This window comes from Eumetopias jubatus, unplaced genomic scaffold (assembly GCF_037043125.1).
Source record: "Eumetopias jubatus isolate StellerSeaLion01/CBP00866 unplaced genomic scaffold, mEumJub1_p1.0 scaffold_4, whole genome shotgun sequence".
NCBI classification, from domain to species: domain Eukaryota; kingdom Metazoa; phylum Chordata; class Mammalia; order Carnivora; family Otariidae; genus Eumetopias; species Eumetopias jubatus.
Genome location: NW_028274810.1, coordinates 110737628 through 110762380, shown reverse-complemented (window position 1 = coordinate 110762380; position 24753 = coordinate 110737628). Strand labels below are relative to the sequence as shown.

General features: G+C 51.5%; 1 protein-coding gene across 4 annotated transcripts in view; it reads right to left on the bottom strand.

The window, feature by feature from the left end:
* Positions 1–9571: 9571 nt before the first annotated feature.
* Positions 9572–24753, bottom strand: part of PTK2 (protein tyrosine kinase 2) — a 254738-nt gene continuing 239556 nt past the window's right edge. For all 4 annotated transcript variants that reach the window (XM_088022737.1, XM_088022738.1, XM_028105631.1 and 1 more), the window contains 6 exons: positions 23859–23921; positions 20491–20530; positions 20043–20149; positions 15352–15507; positions 14097–14177; positions 9572–10836 (listed from right to left, as the gene is read on the bottom strand). In XM_088022737.1, coding sequence (XP_087878863.1) covers positions 10624–10836; positions 14097–14177; positions 15352–15507; positions 20043–20149; positions 20491–20530; positions 23859–23921 — 660 coding nt within the window. In that variant the 3' untranslated portion in view covers positions 9572–10623. The remainder of the gene's footprint in view (positions 10837–14096; positions 14178–15351; positions 15508–20042; positions 20150–20490; positions 20531–23858; positions 23922–24753) is intronic.

The window sequence follows — 24753 nt, the reverse complement described above, 5'->3', positions numbered from 1 at the left end:
TCCCTGTGGAACATTTTATTGTAACTCCAAGTCCCAGATCTTTTTTTTTTTTTTTTTTGGTCCTTTAAGGTCAAAAAACATTGATTTTTGTGTTTACTTATTCTTCCATTGCTTTTGGGATATTACTCAGCTTCAAAATGCCTGGCCAGCTCCCAGCCCAGCCTCTGTGTCCAGCCTGACTGGGGGAAGAGAAATATTTCAAATCGGTTAAGGATTTGGATTTTGATTCATAGCTGGAATGAACTCGAACCAGGCCATTCTCAGTCTGTACCAGACTTTTTAATGGTAGAACAGAGAGGCCACTGATTGATTACTTACTTACCTACTCTGGTCATTCCTGGACCCGCAGGGCTTAGAAAAATGCTTGGCACATGGTATCCGTTTGGTGGACAGAGTAAATCAGATAGATACACACAGAGTGGGGTTTTATCCACAGTGGACAATGAATTTGATCAGAGAGTGCATTTGGAGGGACAGTTGGAGAAAAATTAAAGTTGGCTTTTGCTTCTATGCCACGGAATCCAGCTCATTTAATAAACTGGATGGAAGCATGCAGTCTTCATCTCTTTACGGATAAAAAGTTAAGAATCCAAAGATCCAGCCAGACTCATAAGAGACTCAGGTATGAAGTTAAATATCCTGACTTAAGCAATTACCAAAATGAATTCATTTATTCTCTTATTTAAGAATAAGTTTCTGCTCCAGAACCTGGGGGAAATGTCAGACGCTCAACAAGGAAATGGGAGCCTCTATCTACGCTATCTATCAACCCGGGAGCAGGTGTGGGCCCGCCACAGAGCCGCGGGGGAGGGGTGGGACACACCTGGGGGCGGGAAGGTCTTTCTGGGGAGGGGACATGTGAGCCTGAGACCTCACTGAGAAAGGACCTGGCCAGATATTTCTCCAAAGCAGACCCACGGGCGGCCAGTCAGCGCATGGAAAGATGCTCCACGCCCTTAGGCATCAGAGAAGTACAGATCCAAACCACAACGAAACAGCACGTAGCAACCACTGAGATGGTTGTGACCAAAACAAGGAGACTTCGCAGCGCTGGCCGACAAGGCTGTGAGGGATTGGCGCCCCCGAGCTCTGCTCGGGAGGGTGTCAGTGCGGCCGCCATGGTAGAAAAGAGTCTGGCACGTTTTCAAATGGTTCAATGTAGAATCGTCTTACGACCTTGAAATTCCATTGCTAGTAGATATCCAAGAGAAATAAAAATGTCAGTCCACATAAAAACTCATATGTAAATGTTCACAGCAGCATGATTCATACATAAAAACCAAACAAGTAGAAACAACCCAAATGCCCGCCAACTGATGACATGTGGTCTGGCCATACGATGGGCCATTATTTGGTGATAAAAAGGAAAGAAGTACTGGTCTGTGTTACAATGCAGATGGACTTCGGAGACATGATGCTAAGTGAGTAAGCCAGACACAAAGGACCACATGCCGAGCGATTCCCCAACATGAAGTATCTAGAAGAGGCAAATCCACAGAGCGAAGAGTAGATTCGTGGCTGCCAGGGGCCAGTTGCTGGCGGGTGATGGTGAAGGGTATGGGGTTGCTTTGGGAGGCAACGTGGTGTTCTAGAATCGATCGTGGTGACAGCTCTGCAAACACACTCCCGTTGAGAGGGCGCCAAGCTGGCCATGAGAGCAAAGACCAGCAGGTCCACATGAGCCAGAATGTTCCAGGCCCATGCGGCCAAGGTCGAGGGTGACAGATTTGGTAGGGAGGTGGCAGGTCTCAGGCTGTGCTGGGCCCTGGGGAGGAGTGTGAATTTTAATGTTTTATTCTAAGTGTGCCGGAAGAGTCTTGAGAGGTTATGAGCAAGGGCATCACATGGTCTGATATAATTATAATGAATATATAAAAGATCAACACACTCTATTGCCCAGCGAGCTAAAAATGGTTGTTACGTTCTTAAAAAGTTGTTTTAAAAGAAACACCATATACAGAAACCCTATTCAGCCTGCAATTCCTGAAATCGTTACTACGTGGCTTTTCATCAAGAAAGCTCGCTGACCTCTGCGTGTCTCCGGAGACACTGATGTTTCTTGGTTGACAGAACGATGGGTGGTGGGTGTGGGGGTGCTTGAGGAGATCTTGCCGGGAAGTGGGGGGCAATTCCCTGACCGGGTCTAGAAGAAAGGGAGAGGCCAGGGAGGCCAGAGCCACGGCTGTGCAGAGCAGCTGGGACCTGCGGTGACCTGGGTCCTGTCCACATGTGCACTCAACTCCGTGCACACACACTGGGCAGCTGTTGGTCCCGGGAGGCTCCCGAAGCCCCACGTCAAGGCCTTCTCCAAGGTCAGCTGCCAGGACCGTGCTTCTTCACTGCCCGACGGCGGCACTCAGACCCCCTGTGCCTCCTTGGAGCACAGCAATTTCAGCTGAAACATCCGGTGACGCCTCCCCGAGCTCAGGGCCAGGACGCCTTGGTGGTGTCGCGCACGTTCCTGGCCCCGTGCTCGCGGAAAGGGGAGGCTTGGTCTGCATCATCGCTGCCGACAGCGGACCCCCTCCGCGTCACCTCGTGTCGTCTCCTCCTGCAAGGATGACTTCTGCTAGCCTCCAGCCCACAGCTAGTACCGCCTTACCTTCTCGAGTCAGGACAGCCCGTCGGCTCTGGTTTGCCACCTGCCATGTCTGCACTGTGCTCAGCGACCGGGGAGGATGAGCCACTCTGTCCCAGCGATTTGGCGGCCCCGAGAGAGGAACCTCCCCAACGTCAGCGTGACTCCCACAGCTCACTTGCTGGTCAAAATGGGAAATACAACCGAGCAAAGGCGGGATCCCACGTAACCCCGTGTCCAGGGCAGCAGCAGCATCGCCGGGGTGGGCCACCAGCTTTGTGTCACCTTATGTCACCTGCCAGACGTGCACCACACGTTGTTGGTCCCCCTGGCAACCAGCCCCCCCCCCTTAGGGGCTTTCCAAAAGTCACCTCATTAGCATAAAGTCCGGTGTGGTTGAAAAGGGCTTGTGGGGAATAATAACAAAAGACAACTTTGTCTCTCTTTGCACCTAGGAAATCCAAGGGTGTTAAGAGCTCTGTGCCAGGAATGGAATGAAGATACATACTTGTTATTAGAAATCACAGTATCATGGAATTGTGTATCATGTGGCCTTTTGTGTCTGGTTTCTTCCACAACATAACGTTTCCCAGGGTTATCCAGGTTGGGTGTGGCGTACTTCACTTATTTTTACGACTGAGCATTAGTCCACTGTTTGGATAAACCATATTTTATCTATTTGCTGAATTTGTTACCTTTTTTTCAAGAGTGTGAGTAATCTCTCCATCCAACGTTGGGCTTGAACTTACAACCCCAAGATCAAGAGTTGTATATTCTACCGACTGAGCCAGCCAGGTGCCCCTGTTTATTAACTTTAATATTGTATGTATGTGTATCTAAAAAAAATTTTTTAACGACTTTATTTGACAGAGAGAGAGAGACACAGCGAGAGAGGGAACAGAAGCGGGGGGAGTGGGAGAGGGAGAAGCAGGCTCCCCACAGAGCAGGGAGCCCGATGCGGGGCTCGATCCCAGGACCCTGGGATCATGCTGAGCCGAAGGCAGACGCTTAACAACTGAGCCACCCAGGCGCCCCTGTGTGTACGTGTGTTTTAAAGGATTTTCTACACAATAGGATCATGTCATGTGCCACTCTCTAGCTTTACTTCCCCCTTTCCAATGGGGGCGCCTTTTATTTCTATTTTCTTGTCTCATTGCTCTGGCTAGAACTCCAGCACTAGCTTGAAGAGAAGGGGTAAAATTGGCATCCTTGTCTTATAACGGATCTTGGGGCACAGCTCCGTGACTCAGTTTCTTCACCTGTAAAAGGGGATAAGAATCGTTCTTCCTGGGGGGCTGTGAGCTAAAGGAGGCACTGGTGCAGTGAGTGCTCGGTTCAGCGAGTACCAGACGGCCACTGTCACGCAGCTCACCTCCCATCATCCACTGCGTCCTTCCTGCTGCCTCCCATTTCAGCTTCTGGGACTTTGACCTCTATCCCATAGTCCCCCTAACAGGCTAGCATGTCTCTCCAATCTCCGCTTCCATATTGTGGGCTTCCCTGGGTCTTCTTGATGATGCCTTCTTTTCCCAGGACCTCACCTACACGCTGTTCACACCCACATTCATATCTAATGGCGTATCATTTACTGTAGTACTGAATTCCCAGTCTATAATAAACTGTACTACTGGATCCCGGGCACGGAGTCAGCTGAAGTGTGTAATCTCTGTTCGTGGTCAACTGCAGCATACAGCCCCTGGTTGTGGTTACGGCTGTAGTGTGCAATTCCTGGTGTATAGCCATCTGCAGTGTGCAATCCCTGGCGCAGAGTTAGCTGCGGTGTATAATCTCCGGTGCATAGTGAGATGTGGTGTATGATCCCCGTGCACAGCCAGCTGCAGTGTATAACCACCCCCGTGCACAGCCGGCTGCAGTGCGTAACCACCCCCGTGCACAGTCGTTGTAATGCATAATCCGTGGTGTGCAGTGAGCTGGCGTGCATAATCCCTGGCCACAGGCAGGCAGGAAGCTATTGTCAATTTGCCCCTAACCTAAGGGATCTCCCTTACAGCAGCATTTGTGAAAACATGTGAAACATGTAACCCTCACCAACAGACGCGCACTGCCGTGCAAAACGGCTACCGTCCACACCACCTGTAGTCGTGCACAGAACATGGTCAAGGGCATTACACTGGGGTTCTGTTACAAATGAGGTCTGTGTATGCTCACCCCCCATCAACGTTGTTATTCAGGACGGTTCTGTCGTTGAAATCTGAACTTTCTCGGGTGAAAAGTACACCCACAGGGTCGGAGGAGGCCAGGTGTTGCTTGCTCTGTATCTCAAGCCCAGAAAGATGAGTTAATTCTTGAAGGAAACGACATTGAACTTGTATCAAACTCAGCTGCTTTGATTCAGCCAGCCACAGCCAGTAAAACCAAGGATATCAGAAAATTTGGGGGGTTGTCTATGCTCCTGGAAAGGAACAGTTCAGCAATCTGGTGAATAAGATCTAAGCTGTCCCGCCACAGAAACAGCAAGATGCTGGATGATTTTTCAGACTTTTTGTGATTTTTTATTTATTTTTAAAGATTTTATTTGAGAGAGAGAGAGAGAGAGAGAGAGAGAGAGAGCGCGCGCCCAAGAGGGGGCAGGGTCAGAGGGAGAGGCAGACTCCCTGCTGAGCAGGGAGCCCGATGTGGGACTCGATCCCGGGACTCCAGGGTCATGACCTGAGCCGAAGGCACTCGCTTAACCAACTGAGCCACCCAGGCAGCCCCAGACTTGTGATATTTTAAAGATGCAGTAAAAGCTGTATTGATTTGGGGGAAAAATGTCTTTTACTGGGCAAAGTTTAATACCAACTGATTGCATTATTCTTTCTTTTCAATCTAAAATATAATTTTTAGGGGTGCTGGGTGGTTTAGCCGGATGAGTGTGTCTTGACTCTTGACCTCAACTCAGGGTCGTGAGTTCAAGCCCCACATTGGGCTCCATGCTGGGTGTGGAGCCTAGTTTAAAAAATATGTATGTGTGTGTATATATATATACACATCCCTAACTGGCTTTGAGCCCTGGATTAATACTATTTGTCTGAAAATTTGTAAAGAAATTAAAATTCATAGAGACCGAAAGAGTATGTGTTTGTCACACAATATTGGATATGCTTCTTCCTGTTTTCTCTGCAAATAAACACATTTGTTTTAGGCACTGAAATTAATACAGTAAAACCAGTGGGTTTCAGCAGTCTCTTCTACTTGATAAGGTTAATTACATTTCAAAACGGAAGCTTTAGCTAACAGGGCCCGCCTCTGTCACCGCACACAGGGGCACAAATCCGCGGGCCTTGTCAGGACACACCCAAGGCAGCACGGAGGAGGGGACAGAGAATCAGACACAATGGGGTTCACCTAGGAGGGGTGTGAAGCCCCTTCTGCCTCCTGCAGATTCTGCCTGGAAAGTAGGACTTTCCCTCACCCTGAGGCGCACTCCCGTTTCTCAGAGAGTCAGTGAAACTCTGTGCTATCTCGTGAGGGGCTGAGGACCCGTGGTGACAGCTGTGGGGCTCCGTGCTGGCAGGGGGCTGCAGCGCTTACTCCTTCTCCGTGAACCCACAGGGGTGGGGCCTTCTCCGGCACCTTGGCTGTGACCTTGACCCTGTGTCCTTCGGTGTCTCCGGAGGCCCGTCTTCAAGAACAGGGCTGCCGAGGGTGCACCGCACCCCCAGGGAAGTCACGGCACATCTGTGAGGCTGCGTGGTAGCAGCGGGTGCACCCCACACTGCTCCGTGAAGCTACACCCTCTGGGGCACGGGGGTGGGGTGGGATGGGGTGGGGTGGGGGGTGAGGGGGGCAACACTGAGTTCTGGAAACATCCACGAGAAAACTGCTCAGGTGCCCGCATGTAACTGGTTGTCCCTCCTGCACTCCACGTCACCCAGAAAAATATGAAAAGCAGGCAAAAACTGAAAGCCAGCACTCCCTAGTCCATTTAAACTTTCACGAAGTCCTTGCAGTACTGGGCGGGGGGCGGGGGGGAGGGGGGTGTTCCCTTGCTGCAAAGCCGCTGCCTTATTTAGGGACAGAAAACCAGCCAGTCCCACTAGATCCCCAGTGGGCTGCCTTGTCTTCTCCGGAGCGCACTCCGACGCACAGCATGCTGGGGGACACAAGCTGAGCTTTCTGCTCCACTCAACATCACCACTGGCCATGCCACCCTCGGAGCTGGGGGAAGAACGAGTAAGCAGAACCTCTGCCCCTGGATGGGCTCACACCAGCACGATGGAATATGCTGGCCACCCTGAACCTGAGAATGAGGAACCATTAGGCAAACCCAAACAGGGCCATTGCCTAAAACTGGCCTGTATTCTTCAAAACCACAGTCCGAAAAGACAAAGGGGATTAAAGAGCAGCGGTGTGCAGGCACATGCTCAACAACAGGTTCCCGGGGGGGAAAAGGCCATGAGTTGCAGTGTTTGCCGATTTCCATGGTGGAAATACCTCCCCTCCCCCGCCGGCCAATTTCAAGCTGCCCATATGACCATGCCCATGCCACCGAACGCAGACACGGAAGAGATGCACGGAGCTTCCACCAGACACACACGACATACCCAACCCCGCGAACTTACACAGCAGTAAGATGTAGTGACAACAAGGAAGTGCTGACTTTTGTGTTTATCTTTGTTTTAAAATATGTGTATGTAATTTAATATCTAATAATGGCTGTGTTTCACAAAGAGCTTGCAAAATTCCTGGAAATCACCACCACCAAAGAAACAGGACAACTAAATGCAAGCCATTATTCCGGACTGGGTTTTGGATTTGGGGGAAAATGATATGAAAGACATTACTGATGGCTTGTATATTAGATAATGTTAAATTTTCTGAGTTTGATACTCATATTGTGTGCATGTAAATACATGTGCTTGCTCTCAGGAAATGCATGTTGAAGTATTTGGAGGTGGTACTAGTGTCCAGGGCCACTGTAAAGAAGAAGGCCAAATTGGAAATTTATTTTCTCCCAGTTCTGGAGGCCAGAGGTCCGAAATCCAGGTGTTGGAAGGTGCCTGGGGACTCTGAGGGAGAATCCACTTAAGAAAATGAACAGCCAGGCTCCAGAATGGGAGGAAATATATGGAAGACAAGTATCTGACGGAAAACTAGTATCCAGGACATGTAAGGAAGTCCTACCGCTAACAGACGCTAGACAGCTCAAATTCAAAAAAGGCAAAATACTTGGGCAGACACTTCACAAAAACGATCAGGAAGGGGCCGCAAGCACAGGGAGAGCTGCTCCACATCGCCGGACGCTGAGCAGCACCCGTGCAGAGGGGACCGTCCGCCCGCCCGCCACCAACCTGACGGGATGGGAGGACTGGTACGTGCGCCACTGGCCGGAATGCACACGGGGCCGGCACACTGGAGACGGCTCGGCAGCTTTTAGTTCGGCTCAACATACACCTGCTATAAATTCCAGAAACACCACTAATAATGGGAACGTGTGCTGGCCACACACACGCCCACAGCAGCTTCGGGCCCGATGAAGTGACAACAGCTCCAAGGTGCCGCCAGCCGCAGATGCCCGGGGACCCTGGCTGTGACCCGCCATGCGGCGGACTCTGTCAGAAATACACGCAGCATGGACACCGCCAAACTGTTACTGTGAATGCGCGTGGCACGGGCCCGGACTGCTTGACGTCTAGCGCTGGAGGCCAGGCCGGCACCTGGGACCAGGATGGGGCCGCGCGGCCAAGGGACCGCAGCGTCTCCCCGGCTCTGTGTGGTCCCCGGCTGGCTGAAGCACCTGCAGGTCACCCGGCTGTCTCCTCCCCGGGTTCTTACTGTGTGCGAACTAGATCTCCGTAAGCGGCCAGAAGACAGGGTGCCGCTACCCTTCTGGGGCACAAGCGCAGTTCTGTTTCTGTCCGGGTGTCCGTGACAAGAGTGGGTTCCTTTGTGAAACACTAAGCTCCACGTGCATGTGCCCTTTGCCCCACCTAAAGCACTCTTTAATTCAGATAACGTTAAATAGAAAATATGCAGCTGGAGGCAGAGGGTGAGGTTGTGCACAGGGGGACATGCACTTTAGTGCCGCTCCTGCCCAACAGGGACCGGCTTTCAAAGGCTGCACATGGATCGCCCACAGTTGTCACCCACGGGAGAACACGGCTGAGTCACCGCACGGTCCTTCTGATGGCCCCTCGGTCCCCGGAGCGAGCCCACCACGCGCCGTGGCCACCTGTCCTCCAGCTCACGCGCTGACACAATGCTGTCCATGAGCAGCTGGCCTCTTCCCACAGCCAAAAGGTCTATGCTCACAGGATGCACAAGACCCATCTGCAAATCTTCGTACGAGAGGAGAGTCCAACCCCATGGCAGCTGGACACCCCCCCGCCTGCAGGGACACGGGCCCACCAGCAAGGCCCTCTGTGGCGGGTGTGGCAGCATCACCACTTACCCTGGGCCCGGGGCTTGTTTCATCCTCAGCTCACTGCCGCAGAGGTGAGGAACTGGGACCCGAGAGGTCGCAGAACAGCGGCAAGTGAGAGAAAACTCAGAGGAACACCCCCTGGGCTTTTCTCAGAGGAAGTCAATGTCCTACAAGCACAGGAAGCATGGACTTCCATCCACAAGAGTATCTATTTATCTGGGGAACGTCCCCCTCCAGCTCCCCCCTCGGGAGCTCAGCTCCCGGCTCTCCCCTGTCTGCTTACTCCTGCTCAGAGACTCCAGCGAGACCGGGGTGGGGAGGGGCTGGGGGGGGCCACATGCTAACAAACCCCCCAGTGAGAGATCCGGCTCCGGGCTGGTTCCTCGGGGCTGGAACGCTCTGGAGAACCCCCGGCTGTGGAGGGAATGGCTCACAGAGGAACTTCATTCCTATCTCGACTTGCATCTGGTAAGCAGAGACGGAATGAAAAGGCTAACCTGCCCCAGCCGTCCTGCTGCGGTAACATCCTTGACTTGCCTAGAAGGCAGAGAAAGAAGAGAAGCTGGTAATTATCGAGAGCTTAAATGGTTTAGAGGAACCAAAAGAAAAGATATTCCACCAAGAACTTTACTGGTAACACCTTTTTAATAGGTCAAAGTAACTGTACAGTTCATTATATTCTTCCTGAGAATAATTTATATCCCCCGACAAACTAAAGGGAGGGTATATTTTTCAAAATTATTTAACAGAATGGATGGTGTAACTGGACATCAAAAAGAAAACCCCATCTCTCTGCTTTGCTTAGTTCTCTCCTGGGAAGACAGACACAACAAAGGGTTAGTTAGCTCCAGTGGCTGCAGGATAGTCAACATGGCTTTAATCTTTCTTTATAAATTATATAAAACTGGAAAACAGGGATGGTTCCAGAACCTCTTCTCAATGCAGTTTGGAGGCGCTCTGGTACAAAGCATTTCTGCTTCCAAGAGAAATAACATTGCTACAAAAAACTGGCACATTATTCTGGTGAAAAAAGACAAAGTTTTAGTGTGTTCTATAGCTAGCTTCCAACCAGATCCTCACATGTCCGACAGGAGAGTAAAAGGCAGGAAGGACAAAAGGGTTGCTGTGTTTTTCTGAAAGGACTCAAGTCTTCAAAATATAGCTCTGATATTCTTTCTCTTAAAGTGGTGTTAGCGTATTACAACTCAGGAGTGTTCTCACAACAGAGACTCCAGTCTGGGCCATGGCTCTGCGGCACGCCAAAGAATTCTCAGCCCCTCGGGTTTCCCGGAATTCTCCGCCTCGTCTCCCTGTCTCCCAACATGCAGCCAAGCTGGTTCAGGATCCGCACGCCACTGCCTTGGCCATTTCCACGGAAACACACCCTAACTTGAACATGATCTGTTCTTCAGGATTCTTAAAAGCTTCTCACGAACAATTTTCATTCTCAGAAAAATGCCCCATTTTGGATCCTGGACTTTTCTGAACACTATGATTAAAAAAAAAAAAAAAATGAAACAAAAAAACGAACTCAAATCAAATGTGGTTAAACTTATATGAAAGAGATTTTCAACCAGCTGTCAGTCAGAACCGTTGGCACGGTGAGTGCCGGCGGCCGAGGACCGCGGAGCCCCTCACTGCTGGTGGAACACGGGAGAACGTCCTCAGACAGCGCCCCTCAGTGTGGCCTCGTCGGTCCGAGCATCCGCAGTCTCGCTTGGTCAATGACATCGAGTAAGTTTTTGGCGTCCACGGCCAGGGCGTGAGCCGCGGTCAGCATTTGCTTTTTGTACTCCTGCTGGAGACTGGTCATGACGTACTGCTGGGCCAGTTTCATCTTGTTGATGAGCTCACCCAGGTCGGAGTTCAACAGCTTCTGGGCCATCTCAATCTGGAAGGACAGGAGAGAGGTCAGGAGAGGCACGTTCCATCAGCTGTTCCTTGGGTGCCTCCAAGAGAAGAAACTTTCTTCCCCTTAGACAAATCTTCCACGCATCCCGCAGCCTTCTCTGCTCCTTCCACAAAAGCCCTCAGTGACTATTAACCTCAGTGACTGGTGGAGCTTTTGCTTCTTAAAAGAATCACAGTCTGGCAGAACCTCAGAGGCCACCCAGCCCAGAGCCCTCCCATCAGAGGGGACAGCTGGGGCAGATTTGCTCAGGTCCACCAGCCGGCTGGCTTCCAGTCAACACAAACACCTGGCTCTGGACTCACAACCATGTGTCAGGCCCCGCCTCTGCTGTGTAAGAGGCAACCCCCCTGGAATTGCTGAGAGGTGGGACCACGGCTGCAGAGCCGGAAGACGCTGCCCTGAGGACCAGCGCGCTTTGCCTGGGTGTCTCAGGACCTTTCTCATCTGTTCACTCAACCGGTAATGACTTAGCACTCAGTCTTTTGATGATCACTCAGCACTCACACATGAAGGACTCAGTGGTATGGACGCAAGCGTCTGAACACACTTGCACTCGTCCAGTGTGAAGCCCGCATACAACTCCCTAGACCACACTGGGAAGAATCATACAACAGAAAGACAGCAATCCATTTGTTCTGAGAGGGTCAGACGACTTCACAGAGGAGAAGTCGTTTGAAATTGGCCTAGACTATAAAAGGAGGCTGGCCTCCTCTGAGGAGGGCCCCACGAGCCACGCCACGTGACCTCTGTCCTGCTGAACATGCCAGTGGGGAGGCCGATGAGATTTTTAGGAAGGGGAACACCATCCTCCACAGAGGTGTTCTGGAAAGAGGGCTCTGGGGGCAGAGCGTGAACAGGGAAAGGAGGGGCGGGAAAACCAGAGGCAGAGAAGGGGGCTCCGAGGCTGTTGTGGGAACGGAGGGAAGAGGGGATGGTGACAGTGAGGGTGGAGGGGCCAGGCCCCGCTGTGACATGATGATGCAGGCGGGAGGCTGCTCGTACGTGTGCGTGGGAGAGCGCGGTTCACAGGGGCAGCTGTGGCAAGTGTGTGCGGGTCCCACTGACTGTGGAAACAAACCGGGAGCCGCAGAATGTCCTGAGGAAGCGACGTCCAACAGGCGGCTGGTGACCCCAGCTCAGGGAGAGGTGCCACTGAAAGCACAGAGGTGGATGCATCAAATACCGGCTCTATGGACGTGGTGGAGACCCACCAGGGAGAAGCAGCGTTCTGTAAGACGTGACGTGGGTGTTTTATACCCATGCAGCCCCTTGGGGGACGGCCACACTCAGGGTAGCGGGGAAGAGGGGCGAGGATTGGGGGAGCATGGCTGCTGGTGGCCCCGGAGAAACTGCAGTAGAGAACTGGGGATGAGTTGGCCCGGGAGGACAGGCTGCTCTGAGGTAGTGCGAGGGGACCGAGGACGGGGGAGAAAGATCAAAGAAAGCTCCTCTCCTTTTAAACAATAATTAAGAATATATACGGGAGAGCGAGCTGTGTAGAAAAATCAGCGTAGATGGAGGGTTTACTTCAGGCTTTATCAGCTTAAGTAATAATTTAGAAACGGCCCTGCCAAAATATTTACTTGTCAGGATACCATTTTCTTGCCTCTGGCAAATGGAACTTTTCCACTTTTTGGCAAAGTTCTTACTCACTGTGGAAGACCAATTAAAGTCCCAATGAAGCAGAGGAACAAGCTAATGCCCTAACCGGCTAGAAATATAAAATTGCACTGTGCAGTCAGGCATTTTCCAAAATGATTTCGGTGGTTCCGTGCACGTGAACCGACACCCTTTACAAAGGAAGCGTGGATGGGGGCTGTGCCGGGCTCATCAAGACGGGCATCAGCAGGCCACTGTCCCGAGAAGCACTCAGCCCCAATCTCATCAGGAGGAAACCTCAATTGTTACAGAACATCCCTCAACCCCACTTTAGGAATACTGTCTAAGGTAAAAGGCCATATTCTTCCAAAATACCGACGGCAGAAAGATGAAGTCTGAGGACCTGCTCCAGGCGGAAGCAGACTACCAAACAAACGGGCGTGTGGCCTCGGGCAGGACACACAGCCCTGCTGGCCTTGAACTAGAGGGTGAAACTACTGGATGTGACCACCCACGAGGACCGTGCGGGGGTGCTGACAGCCCAGCTGTCCAAACTCTCCAGGTGAGAGAACAGCCTCCCGACTGGAGATACAAATGGAAACAAGGAAGGCAGGAAGCATGACGCAGGCGACCTGCTCTCAAACGGTTCAGAGAAAGAGACGGCGGGTGTAGACAGCGACAGAGAATGTGGGAAATGTTAAAAGGCAGTGAAACTGGGTTAAGGATATTCAGGAATTCTCTGCATTATTCTTGTAACTTTTCTTTAAGTTTGACACCACTTCAAATAGAAGACTAGCACCCACTAGGCTGTAGGGCTAGAGAGACTAGGAAAGTGGGTGCGGGAGCTAGGAGAGAAGGGGAGTGAGAAGGGCGAGCAGAGCCAGGACTGTCACCGACTCCAAGGGATAAAGCTCTATGTGCACGTGCGGCCCGGGCAGCACGTACCCTGGAGACCGGGGAGCACCCCTTGGAGGTCAGGGCACATCTCTGGAGGTTGGGATGCACCCCTGGAGGAGGCTGGGGAGCACCTCTGGAAACTGGCATGGCTAGGAGCATTTTTGAAATAATGCAAGTGTGTCTGCTCATCTGTTAGTTCAACACATGATGCAAAATGGCCAAAAATGGCAAAAATGAGATTACTGCTGAGAGACAGAATTTTGGGTGAACTTTGATTCCTTAAAAAAAATTTAAAACACATGTATTAATTTAAAAGGCATTTTTTTTTTATCACTGCTGTATGTGGAAAACCAGCGTCATTTGCAAACTATAATTTTTTCAAAAAAATTCAAGGGAGGAGGGCAGGCTCCTCCCGGCGCATTTCTGCCGTCCTTTGGCCTCAACCTGAGCTGGCGCTGAAGGACCTGGCCCACACCCGGCTCTGCCCCCGTGCGCCCCGCCGCCGTCCCCACAGCCACCTGGCCTTCGGGCCCCGACCCCCTGGCCTGGGAGCTGGGAGCGGGAGCGTGGGATCTAACCAGCCCCAGCGGGTTGGAGGCCCACACGGCCTCCCGGCAGGCACGCCACAACCACGGGCCTCCCTGGCTGGAAGGTCTTGACCTCAGAGCAGCAGGGGCACCACAGCCCCTGCCCGGGGCGCGTCCCACCACACTGTCTGCGCAGGAAGGGGCGCTGTGTCCTACCTCTCGGTGAGTGCTGGCTGGCAGGACTGGGAGGGTCTCGTCCACAGTGGCCAGTAACGTCCGCAGGGCCAGGCCGACTTCCTAGCAGACAAGACCACACCCGGCATCAGAGCACACAGAGAGCACGCTCCAGCAGCGACGCCTCCTCTCAGTTATGGGCTTGTCTCCTTTCCAACACTTCAAGGGCAATTTCTGTACTTCTTTCCTCAATACTGAGCCTGATCTGAAGTGATTAGGCTTTCCCCCAAAGACTGAGATCTCTGAACGCTCAGAATGTGATCTCTGATGGAAGATGAGGAAGGACATTCTGACACCTGCGACCGCGTGGACGAACCTCAGTGAGAGGAGCCCGTCCCCAAAGGACAGATACAGCGGGACACCACTCCTCCTCTCCTCTGCAACCTGGAGTCCCCATGCTCACGGGCACAGGGAGTGGGTGGGGCACCAGGGGCTGGGGGAGGGGCGCTGCTGTTTAATGGGGACAGAGTGTCAGTTTTGCAAGGTGAGAGGAGTTTTGGACATTAGTTAACAATGTGAATGTCTTTACCACCACCGTAAGATTAACAGTGGCTAGGATGGTATATTTTACGTTCTGTGTATTTTACCACACTTTAAAAAAGTGTGTTCAGGTATATGTTCCAGAAATACAGGCTTAAAGCAAAGCTTCATAGCACTCTTTGAACTGCAGAACCCCTCTGAGCTCGCGAATGCCAGTGTGCCCTGCTGGGGGGTGGCACCTAGCCTCCTTTCTCGCAGAGCTTCTGGTACTCTCTTCCAGGACACCATGCCCCCGGACACAGCTTGGCAAGGTTAGGCTAGTGCAGAATATTTTCATTTCTATCTTTTCACCTTATTAAAAAAGATTTCGTGAGCACCCACATACCCACCCCTCCCCGGAAGAAAACAGCACAGATAAAGCCCCCATCGTCCCTCTCCACAACGGCCCCTCCCCCAGGGCAGCGTCTGAAGGTCAAGTGCTCTCCGTATGTGCAGGTGCTCCTGCAGCAGAGCCGCGTGTCCCCAAGCCGCGCACAGCAAGGGTCTGCATGCTTTCAAACTTCACAGAAATGACATCACACCATAAGCTCGTGTGATGCCACTTTGCAGCTCGGTTTTTCACGCAAGACGGTGAGTGAGCAGTGGCTGTTAAGGCCTGTGCTGCTCCAAGTCCGACACACTGGGTCGGACTCTGAGGGGCACCGCGGCACCCACGGGTCTAAGAACATTTCCTCCTGGCGGAGGGCTGGGTTTTTACCTTCACCATGGGAACGTACTCCTCTGGCGGGGCAGGCTGGATCTTGCTGGACATCTCGATGACAGCCTTCACCAGGCCCGTCACATTCTCGTACACCCTGTCGTTGGACCGGTCCAGGTTGGCAGTGGGTGGGGGGCTGATTTCCTGGGGCTGAAGCTGCAACACAGAAGCCGTTATGCCCCCAGCCCCCACAAGGGGGCGGCACCTCACCGCAGCTAAGTTACAGAGGGTCTTTAAAAGAGATCAAAGTGGATCACAATTGATTGGCTTGTCTGCATGGCTACAGCTCAGTTGGAGGATGACAGTCAAGTAATTCATCCAAGTGACAAGTGAACGAGGCAATCATTTTTTGTAACTTTGAGCTCAGTTAAAGGAAAGGAAGTGGAATCATACCCATGATGCTAAAAGCCCCAGATTCTTTCAGAGTAGTGATTTGACGCCCCCCACCAAATCATTCACCAAGATTAAGAATTCATGTGTTCTATGTCTCTCTGAGGATTTCATGGGAAGCTGGCTATAGGGGGTCAAACATTCTATGTTAAGCCTCTAAGAATTCCTGCTTAGTCTGGCTCCTGCCGTCAGAACTGTATGGCTCAGCGTGGCTGCCTCCAGACCACTTCACAGACACGTGTGTCCCCTTTACGACTGGAACAAGCGGACAGACACGGGTCTCGTGAAGTGGACCCCGTCTGCTTGCACCATGCTGCGGCAGTGAGGGCCGTGGCGGTGGCGCCAGGAGCCCCGAGGTGCACATGCCACTGGCCGGGCCTCGGCTCCTCACGTGGCCATCGGGGCGAGGGGGACCTGAAGGAACTCTTGGGCACAGGCCCTCCCCAGTGCCCGGGCACAGAGACACCGATGAATGTTACTTGCGAGAAGGCAAGTGAGCGCAGGGCCTACGGAACATGTCCAACAGCATTTGAAAGTTCACATGGGTAACACCAGGCACAGAAAGGGCCGTGTGTGTCTACTTTAAGAAAACTAAAGCGCAGTACATAATCACAGCTGCCTGCTGATGGGTCTGCTGCCAGCGCTCAGTCGAAACCTCTAGATGCCCATTCTGAACCTTCGGGCTGACTCTGTCTGAGGAACCGGGAGCCCGGTGTTCAAGTCTGGTGCGAGACAGCCACGGACAGGAATAGTTCGGTCCCTGCAAAGATGTTCATGCCTCACTCTCTGGCAGATAAAGACCTTGTCTCTGGTGATAAGCCAAGCAAAAGTGCCCTCCCCAGGCTCCCTGATTTCTGCTCCAGAGTCACATGCAGAGCGCTAAGAGTGAAGGAGCGGGACAGACACACAGACACAATGTGCTTACCCTCCATGGCTATTGTTGAACGGGAGGTGAGGAAAAGTTAGAGAAATTTATCAGAGAAGGGGAAAAAAGAAAAACAGTATTAATAAAGGCAGCAGACAAAACCCCCACAAAAACACACGAGCAGAACCAAAAGGAACGAGTTTGAAGCCTGCCTAGGAGCCAGCCCCCGGTTCCCTGGTCATCCAGGCACAACAGCTGGGCCATTGGACCAGGTGCTGGCGCACTCGGTAAGGAGGCCTGCCACGTGCCATGCTTGTTTTCATGAAGTAAATGAGGAAAACAACACGCAAAGCCAGAGAGGGACAACCTGGCAGCCATGCGAGTAGCAAAGCATTAGGGGTCCTCAGAAAGAAGAGGTCTTGAAATGTGCTTGACATCCCTGAGAACTGCCCATCGGGCTTCTGGGCCACTGAGACTGTCTGGCCCCGGCACCCCGTGCCCAGCCCCCGACGTCCCTGGAAACAGGCTTTGCCGTTCGCTATCCACCATGATCAAGATCCCCGGCTTGGGGCTTGTTGTAAAGACATCAGGAGCTTATTTTAAAAACAAAAACAAAACAAAACTAAACAAACAAACAACAAATCCTTCTTTTGAGCCAAGTCTTACGCTTCAGGCTCCTTTATTTTAAACTTAGAAGTTTTATTTAGTGCTCTTTCCCCCACAGCTTACACCAAGGCCACCCTATTCCTATTTAACTTAAAAGACTAAGTTAACTGGGGAAAGGTGGTTATCTTGCCCCCTCAGTTATGTCTGAAACAGGTGTACCCTGTGGTATAGAAGTTCAGCAGAATCTTAAATTTCAAGGCCCAACCTTCCACAGTGTTTTCCCTGCATTAGAAAGAGGGAGATCACTTCAAGAGAGGACATCCCTGTCTCTTCCCTTCTGCACCGAGAGTCACACGCGGCCCTGCGATGAACTCGGCAGATGTGCCACTTCAGACTGGATCAACATAAAGGCGCAGCTTCTGCAACAGGTGCCACAGGCGGGGCTCCATCAGGAAGAACTGCGGCCATTCTGGACTCCAGGAGGCAAAGGCTGCTTTATACTAAACTATTTAAAGCTTCTGTTCTGTATGTGCCCTGTGCCCAATCAAGGCGGGTCACAGAAGCACGGTCCCTGTGCCTCCAGCCACCATGCACAGTAACGCACCCAAAGCCAAAGCTTTGCTACTGGTTTCCTAGTTTCTGGGGCCAACTTGGAGGTTCCTTGGCAGACAGTTGGGATAAAGCACCACTCCCCAGAGACATACACAATTCCAACCACTGAGGTGGGTGCTTCAAGCTCAAATAATCCAGAATCGAAACAAAGCCACCAAAGGAGAAACCGAGATGGATTTTGGATTAAATGTTGTCTGGATGAGTTCCATTAGTTACACCCAGCAATAAGCATTTCTGTATTAAGACAGGATTGTTCTTTTAGGCTGGATTCAGTAACCTGTACTGAACAGGCGGATAAGGAAGAACTAGAGACATATACTTCATATTTATTTATTTTTTTAAGTAGGCTCCATGCCCAGCACAGAGCCCAATGAACTCACGATCCTGAGATTAAGACCCTGAGATCAAGAGTCAGACACGTAACGGCTGAGTCACCCAGGCACCCCTACTTCATTATTAAAGAAATCTTTACTTAATGCATTTTAGGTAAGCATGCTATATCCATCATGATTTCTACTTGCCTAACACCCTCTTTAAGGGTATTTTTCAATTATAGTCATTCACGTTATTACAAATGTAAAGGCAAACATGTGGGAATTCTGAGCTGGTATCTGAGCTCCTTCTCAAGTTGGTTTTTCCTTGTAATACAAGCCATTTGGGAAAGTTTCCTCTTGTGGCTCATGTAAATGACAAACTTCATTAACCTAATTTCTCCTTCTTCCCTTTTTAAATTTATGTCAAGAAACCACATTAGGAAGGGCCGTGTCCCCCTTTGCTCTTCCTCAGAGAATACCCCGTGCAGTGCCCCTGAGCTGGGGGGGGGGGGGGGCACCGGATGCCAAGCCCTGGGCCCAGCTCCAGGACCAGCGCTCTGGTTTCTGGGGGCTGACCACCAGCCCTCAGAGCTGGGGTGCCTCTGACCCAGTGGTGCCTGGGCTACATCCCTCAGGGGGCAGGCGGGGCCAGCCAGGGTCAGCCCGTTCACTCCCTGCTCACTGGCCCTCTGGGCTGGAGATGGCATTTTCTCTGCCGAGGGCTTCCTCTCTTCTCTCTGGGAATCAGCCCAGCCCACTGGCTAAATGCTGGCTCAGCTGGGGAGCCTGTAACCTTGAATACGACCTTTAACCTCTGTGAACCTTGCCGTGTCATATGAAAAGTAGAAACAATACTACCACCACCAATCCTGTGAGGCTGATGTGAGGACAGGCTCTGTCACAGCACATGGTTCAGGGAGGGCAAGCCACGAGGGTGGTTATTGGTGAAACGAAGTTTCTCTTAACTGATAACATAGTTACCAGTTTCTAAGATCCCACCCACTGCAGGAGGCACCTTTTTAATGTTCCTCTAAGGAAAAAAAAGCTGCCAATTAAACCAACACATCACCCTGATTTTAGAGATGTTAAAATGTACAAAAAAGGTGTATCAGAATTAAGAAACAAGACATATTTTGAGAGATGACTGATGTCTCATGGAAAATAGAGATCCTCTCATTAAATGGGCACGAGAGAGAAGGAGAACCCTTGCCTTTGCTTCTTGTGAGAGGAGAGCTGCTTCCAAGGGGCCCAGAGGCCAACGCGGCAGGGTCTGGTGGAGGCCAGGGACGGAGGCCGGGGACGGGGGTGGTCAGGAGCCCTGACGGCCCCCCTCATACATAGCAGGGCAGGCTGTGCGTGCAGCGCTCCTGAGCCAAGGAGAAGCTGGGGCTGTCAGCACCTGAGCCACACGCTCCCCTCCTCCGAGGGCGGGTTCCACGCAGCCCACGCCACTTTACAACAAATGCAGTTCTCGCCCCAGGTGGAAAACGCTGGCAGTCTTCCACTAAAGCCATACCGACACACTTAAGAGACGGTGAACCCGCAGAAGGGTTCCCTTTCCCCAGGAGTCCTGGTTTAACTGTTTAAAACCAGAAGCCATCCCAGCACTGTAGTCCCAAGAAGCATTCTGCCTGATAAGAGAAAAGCCTTTATCTAGGAGCTCGGGCTCTGACTGAGGCCCGACTTTATCATGGGAGAGAAAACCAGACGAGACAGGCTCCTGTCAAGCTTGCTCCAGGCTCTCGGGAGGGGTGCAGAGCCCGACCGAACGGACGCCTGGGCCCACAGCAGCACCACTCCGCTCATTCCGTCTTCAGCACTGACCCCACTTCAAGTCCCTGATCACCAACCCCGGAGCGGAAGGCCGCCCAGAGCCCTGAGCAGGGCTCGGCCCAGACGCCCACCTTGACGCCCTCGTTGTAACTGTCCCCGGGGCTGCTGAGGCTGGCGAGGCTGCCCAGGTGACCGGGGGCCCCAGGCCGTGGCGGTTTCTTTGGCGGAGCCGCAGGATCTGGTAAATGGGGAGGAGTCCCGTTAGGTGAGGCACGGTAATACACCGAACAGAAGCCCCCCCAGATAACACCTGGCGCGGAGTCACATTGCTACAATGTACACTTATCTTGGAGCGCGCATCCTACCGAGGCGCTCCTGATGCATTACAGCCATATGTTCTGTTCCCTAATATTGCAGTCATCGGCTGAATTTGGTAAACATCACACTTGCTTTGGTCCGTAGAGGAAAGAGTGTTCAAAAATCATGAGGTATTCCAAAGCTCAAAAACTCTGTACACTTAAAACTTGCTCCCTCTAAATTATAAAAACTTCTTGACAGATAATTCATTTCTTCACTTACCTGGTTTCCCCACAGGCTGATATATGTGTTGGTTTCCAGTCTGTGGGAAAACAAAAGCTCCGTCACCAGCGTTCACTACAGGCCACGGCCTTCCCTCCCTCCCTCCCCCTCTGTCCCCCTGAACTTCTGTGCGAAGTGCTGGGTTCAAAGACCAACGCGATGGGGGGCTGCCTTCAAGGCCTAATTGGGGGCGGGGGGCTTACAAACAGCCAGAATGCCAGCAGGTGTGGGAAAAGGGCTGTGAGGGGGCAGGCGAGGGACGGGACGGGAACAGGGACGGGAGTCCTCACAGCCAATTAGAATTTCCTTCTAAAACAATGACATCCATGAATGCCCCCAGTGCACCTTCCAGGAGTGTGAAATCCGGGCCTTCGCAGCGTCTGGGTCCTGTGCTCAGAAGCTGCCTCACAGCCTCCCGGATGTTCTCCTCACAGGGACGGGTACAGGCGGGGACAGTGACAGCGGGAGAGTCTGGGGCACCGGGCTATTGGGTATGCCTGTGCTGTCACTGTCACCCGAAGCCCTTGTGTGTCAGGATGTGCCGCTACAGCTCCATCCATTCGGGACCAAGCCACAGGCCCGGCCAACAAGCCGACCGCAAGCCCAGAATTTCCACCCCGGGGACAGGACAAAAGACTGTCCCACTGAAGGCCAGCCTGCCGCGGGCTGTCACAGCTGCGGTCTCACGGCAAACAACCTACCCTGGGATAGCTAAACGAAACTTAGTCTTTTTAGAACCACATTCTACTTCTGAAGAGACCTACCTTGCTTAATTTAAAATAATAAACTAATTTAAAAAATATATTTTAAGGTGCTTTACTTTCTGCTGTAAAGAGATCTACCGCTGTGAAATGCACAATGAAAACGGTTCCTCTCCCGGAAACACACCTACTGTCAACACGCTGTTTCACAGCCCATCTGAAAGGCTCCCGAACCTGCAGAGCTGGGCACGAGCGCTCCTTCACAGCTGACTCTGCAGCCCTTCACCGTCAACCTAGCGTGTACTATTATTACTGTTACGGAACACCTGCTTTGTTCTGGGCATAGAAACCCCCCCCCCCCCCCGCCCCGGGGAGTGGCCGGGGTAACACAGACAGCGAGAGAGACAGTAACAGCACGTACACACAGCAGCACATCGCCAAGGCCGCCGGGAAAGGGACATGGGGGTGGAGTGGGCAGGGAGGACACGGCAGGTCTCAGTGGGAAGATCAGGCCTTCTGAGAACGTGACCTTTGCACACGTTGGGTGGGGGAAGCCATGAAGAAATCTGGGAGGAGAGCGGCCCAGAGACAGGGCATCCCCCGGGAGGGGCAGATAGCATGGGAGGGACCAGGCGGCCAGGGCAGCTGGAGGATGAGTGTGTAAAACAGCAGGGAACATGGCCAAAACTCTAAAAGCGGACATAGTCTGTGAGCTGTGTTGTGTTCACTGATCCAGGCAGTAAAATACATACATTTAACAAGAACTTAAAACACAAAGAATTTTCTGGTTGATACCCAGGTTACAAGAAAACTCAATTAACTAGAAAATTCTAAGAACATTCTGGATTAATTCAGCAAAAGTATGTATAATGTACTGTGTTAGGCCATTCCACAGGTCGCTCTGGGAGGGAAGGCACGGAAAAGTCCCTGCTTTCAGAAGTCTGACGGACGAGCATGTGGTCAGGCTGCGTTCTGGTTCTGCGGCAAATCTAGCTATGGACCCTGGGCCTTGGAGAAGATTGTAGATTTTAAGTAGGCATGAGCTAGTGAACGAACACTAGTAACTGCATACTGGAAACTGACCCCATCAACTTGCATAAAAGTAAAAACCATTCGGATTTTCAAAATAACATACAAGTTGACATCATGTTCATCTTGTGACGACACCCCTGTATTAGGCATATGTATTAGGAACATCACCAGCCTCAGTTAACGAACTGGAAAACCAAAGCCCCAAACAGTTGAATGACTTCTCCCTGAAGCCACGGCACATTTTCCAAAAGTGTTAATTTGGAGCATTTCAAGAAGTGGGCCAAATCAGACTGTTATCTAAATTTAGCAAAGAACAGAAGAGGGAAAAGCAGAATGCTCACGGTGTGTTACCGGACTTCCGGAAGGAAGCGGCCACAACCTAAACCACATCCCTTGCAGTGAGCAAGTGCAGTCTAGCATCTGGCACCGTGACGGGTCACCTTGAGCAAGTTTTCTACAAGCCTCAGTTTACCCCTTCGAGGGGTGTGGATGACAACAGGCCTGACTTGACAGGAGTGCTGGGGTCTTAGGGAGGTGGTATGAGGACAGCACTCAGCATAGCACTTTGTAGCACTAAGTACCTTCTCATCAGTAATAAGCGCTCTCACTGTTGCCGAGGCCTGGGTGACAAGGTTGCAAGAGGACCTGTCCCGCGTCGTCTGCTCCACAGAAGAACCCTTCTATCCATGTCTAATTCACTCCCCGATTCTCTCATTCCACATGCCTTCTGGGGGCCTGTTATGTGCCACCTACTGGAACACACACGATTTCCCTTTTCTAATAAAGTACCCTAGTAGTGGTGCTCTGAATAGCCAGTCCCTTGAATGCGGTTCACCTTCACTCTGATGCTCAGTCTTACCATGGTGGCTCACCATGCTGGTGACCGAGCACATCTTCCAGGGGCCAGATCTCAGGGGCAGCTGGATTTCACAGTACAGATTAGGGAAAACCTCTGGTAGGCCATTCCATACTACGCATCTTGGAGTGGGATGATGACCCAGTCTTGTGTATGCACGCATGTGTGTTTGGAAGTAAATCCAGAAGCCTTACTAGGGCTTTATCTCCATTGGTCTGCTACCTGGCAGGCACTGGTTTCTCTTCTGTACTGGGAACTTCATCTCGTGTTCAGAGAAATCTGCTTTTATTTCACTCAGACATCTGCTGATGGAAATCTTAATAAAACGATTTAAACTACTCTCCCTAAAAGATTAGAGAATATTTCTCGCATGCTTTAAACATATTTGGAATAACCATAAACTAGCTCTTTAAAGAGAATTTCAGGCATTTCACCCTACAACACACAGAAGAAAAAAAAAAATCTTGGACAAGTTTCCTGTAATTGTAGCAACTCATAAGCAGGCACTAAGAGTGCAGACATGTAGCAAAGGACAGTGGACATGTGTCAACAGTATTTTCTGTAGAGCACAGAGCTGCTAGAGCTGCTACTATGAAGCTGTGTGAGTAAGGGGGGGGGCGACCAGTGCCGGGTCGTGCACTGCAGCTTCTGATGATCTTGGCCGATCGGATTCCTGTGTTCCATGCTATGAAGATTAGGGAGTGTGGGTATCTTATGACACAAAGTGACAGCCTACATCTGTCCTGGCAAGTCCTGGCAAGAACTGGGCAGCTGCTTACCGGACCCTGGAGACTTCCATCCTCCCTGTCGATACTGCCTCGAGAGAGCCGCACGTCAGGTTTCTAAAGCAAAGAAAACAAAACCAGACAGTTCCATTCCTGGTTTGAAAATCATGGACATATTAAGTTCCTTCCTCATACGACACGAGTTTCTTCTAAACAGAGAATTCCACCCCAGGGTGAAAAAGAGCAGGTACCCACGCCTGCTTCCTGGCAGAGTAAGGCTCGTATGTACTTGGCTGTAATTGCCGAAGCAGCAAATAGTCCAATTACACGCCACCCCTTTTCCCCACCCAGTGCATCCACCATGCAGAAGCCATACAGATAAATCTGGATTTACTATAAATAAAGTATGCAAATTTCACTAATCCCACAATAGGCAAAGGAGATTACATGTCATCATGGTTCAGAGCGTGTTCAAAGGTCTGTTCCTCACGAAGTCCAGTACATGCAATGGCCTCCTGCCTGCTTGATACCCGCCCTGTAGCCACGCTGACTCCTGCCTCCCCTTGCCTCTGCACTCTGGCCACAGACCCCTTCTCAGGGTGCACTTCCTACAGGCTCTCCAGACAGGACTGCTCCTTTCTTGGTCTTTGCCAGTCTGCTGTATCTTACAGAGATCCTCTCTGTGGCAGGAATCATGCAGTAATTACTTCCCTCATTCGACAGAGAACGTCTTGATGTCTGATTTGTCTTTGTTCACCCTACACCTGCAAGGGCCCGGCGCTGAGCACGGAGGACAGAACCCGTAAGCACTTGTGGGTGGCAGGGCCGGGGTGGTGGTGAGAAAGAAATGAGCTTTGTCTCTCCACCTTCTTATAAATGTATGTTTACAAAAATGAAACCATGCCATATAATTTTATAACCTTTATGTAACATTATATAGTAGAAATTG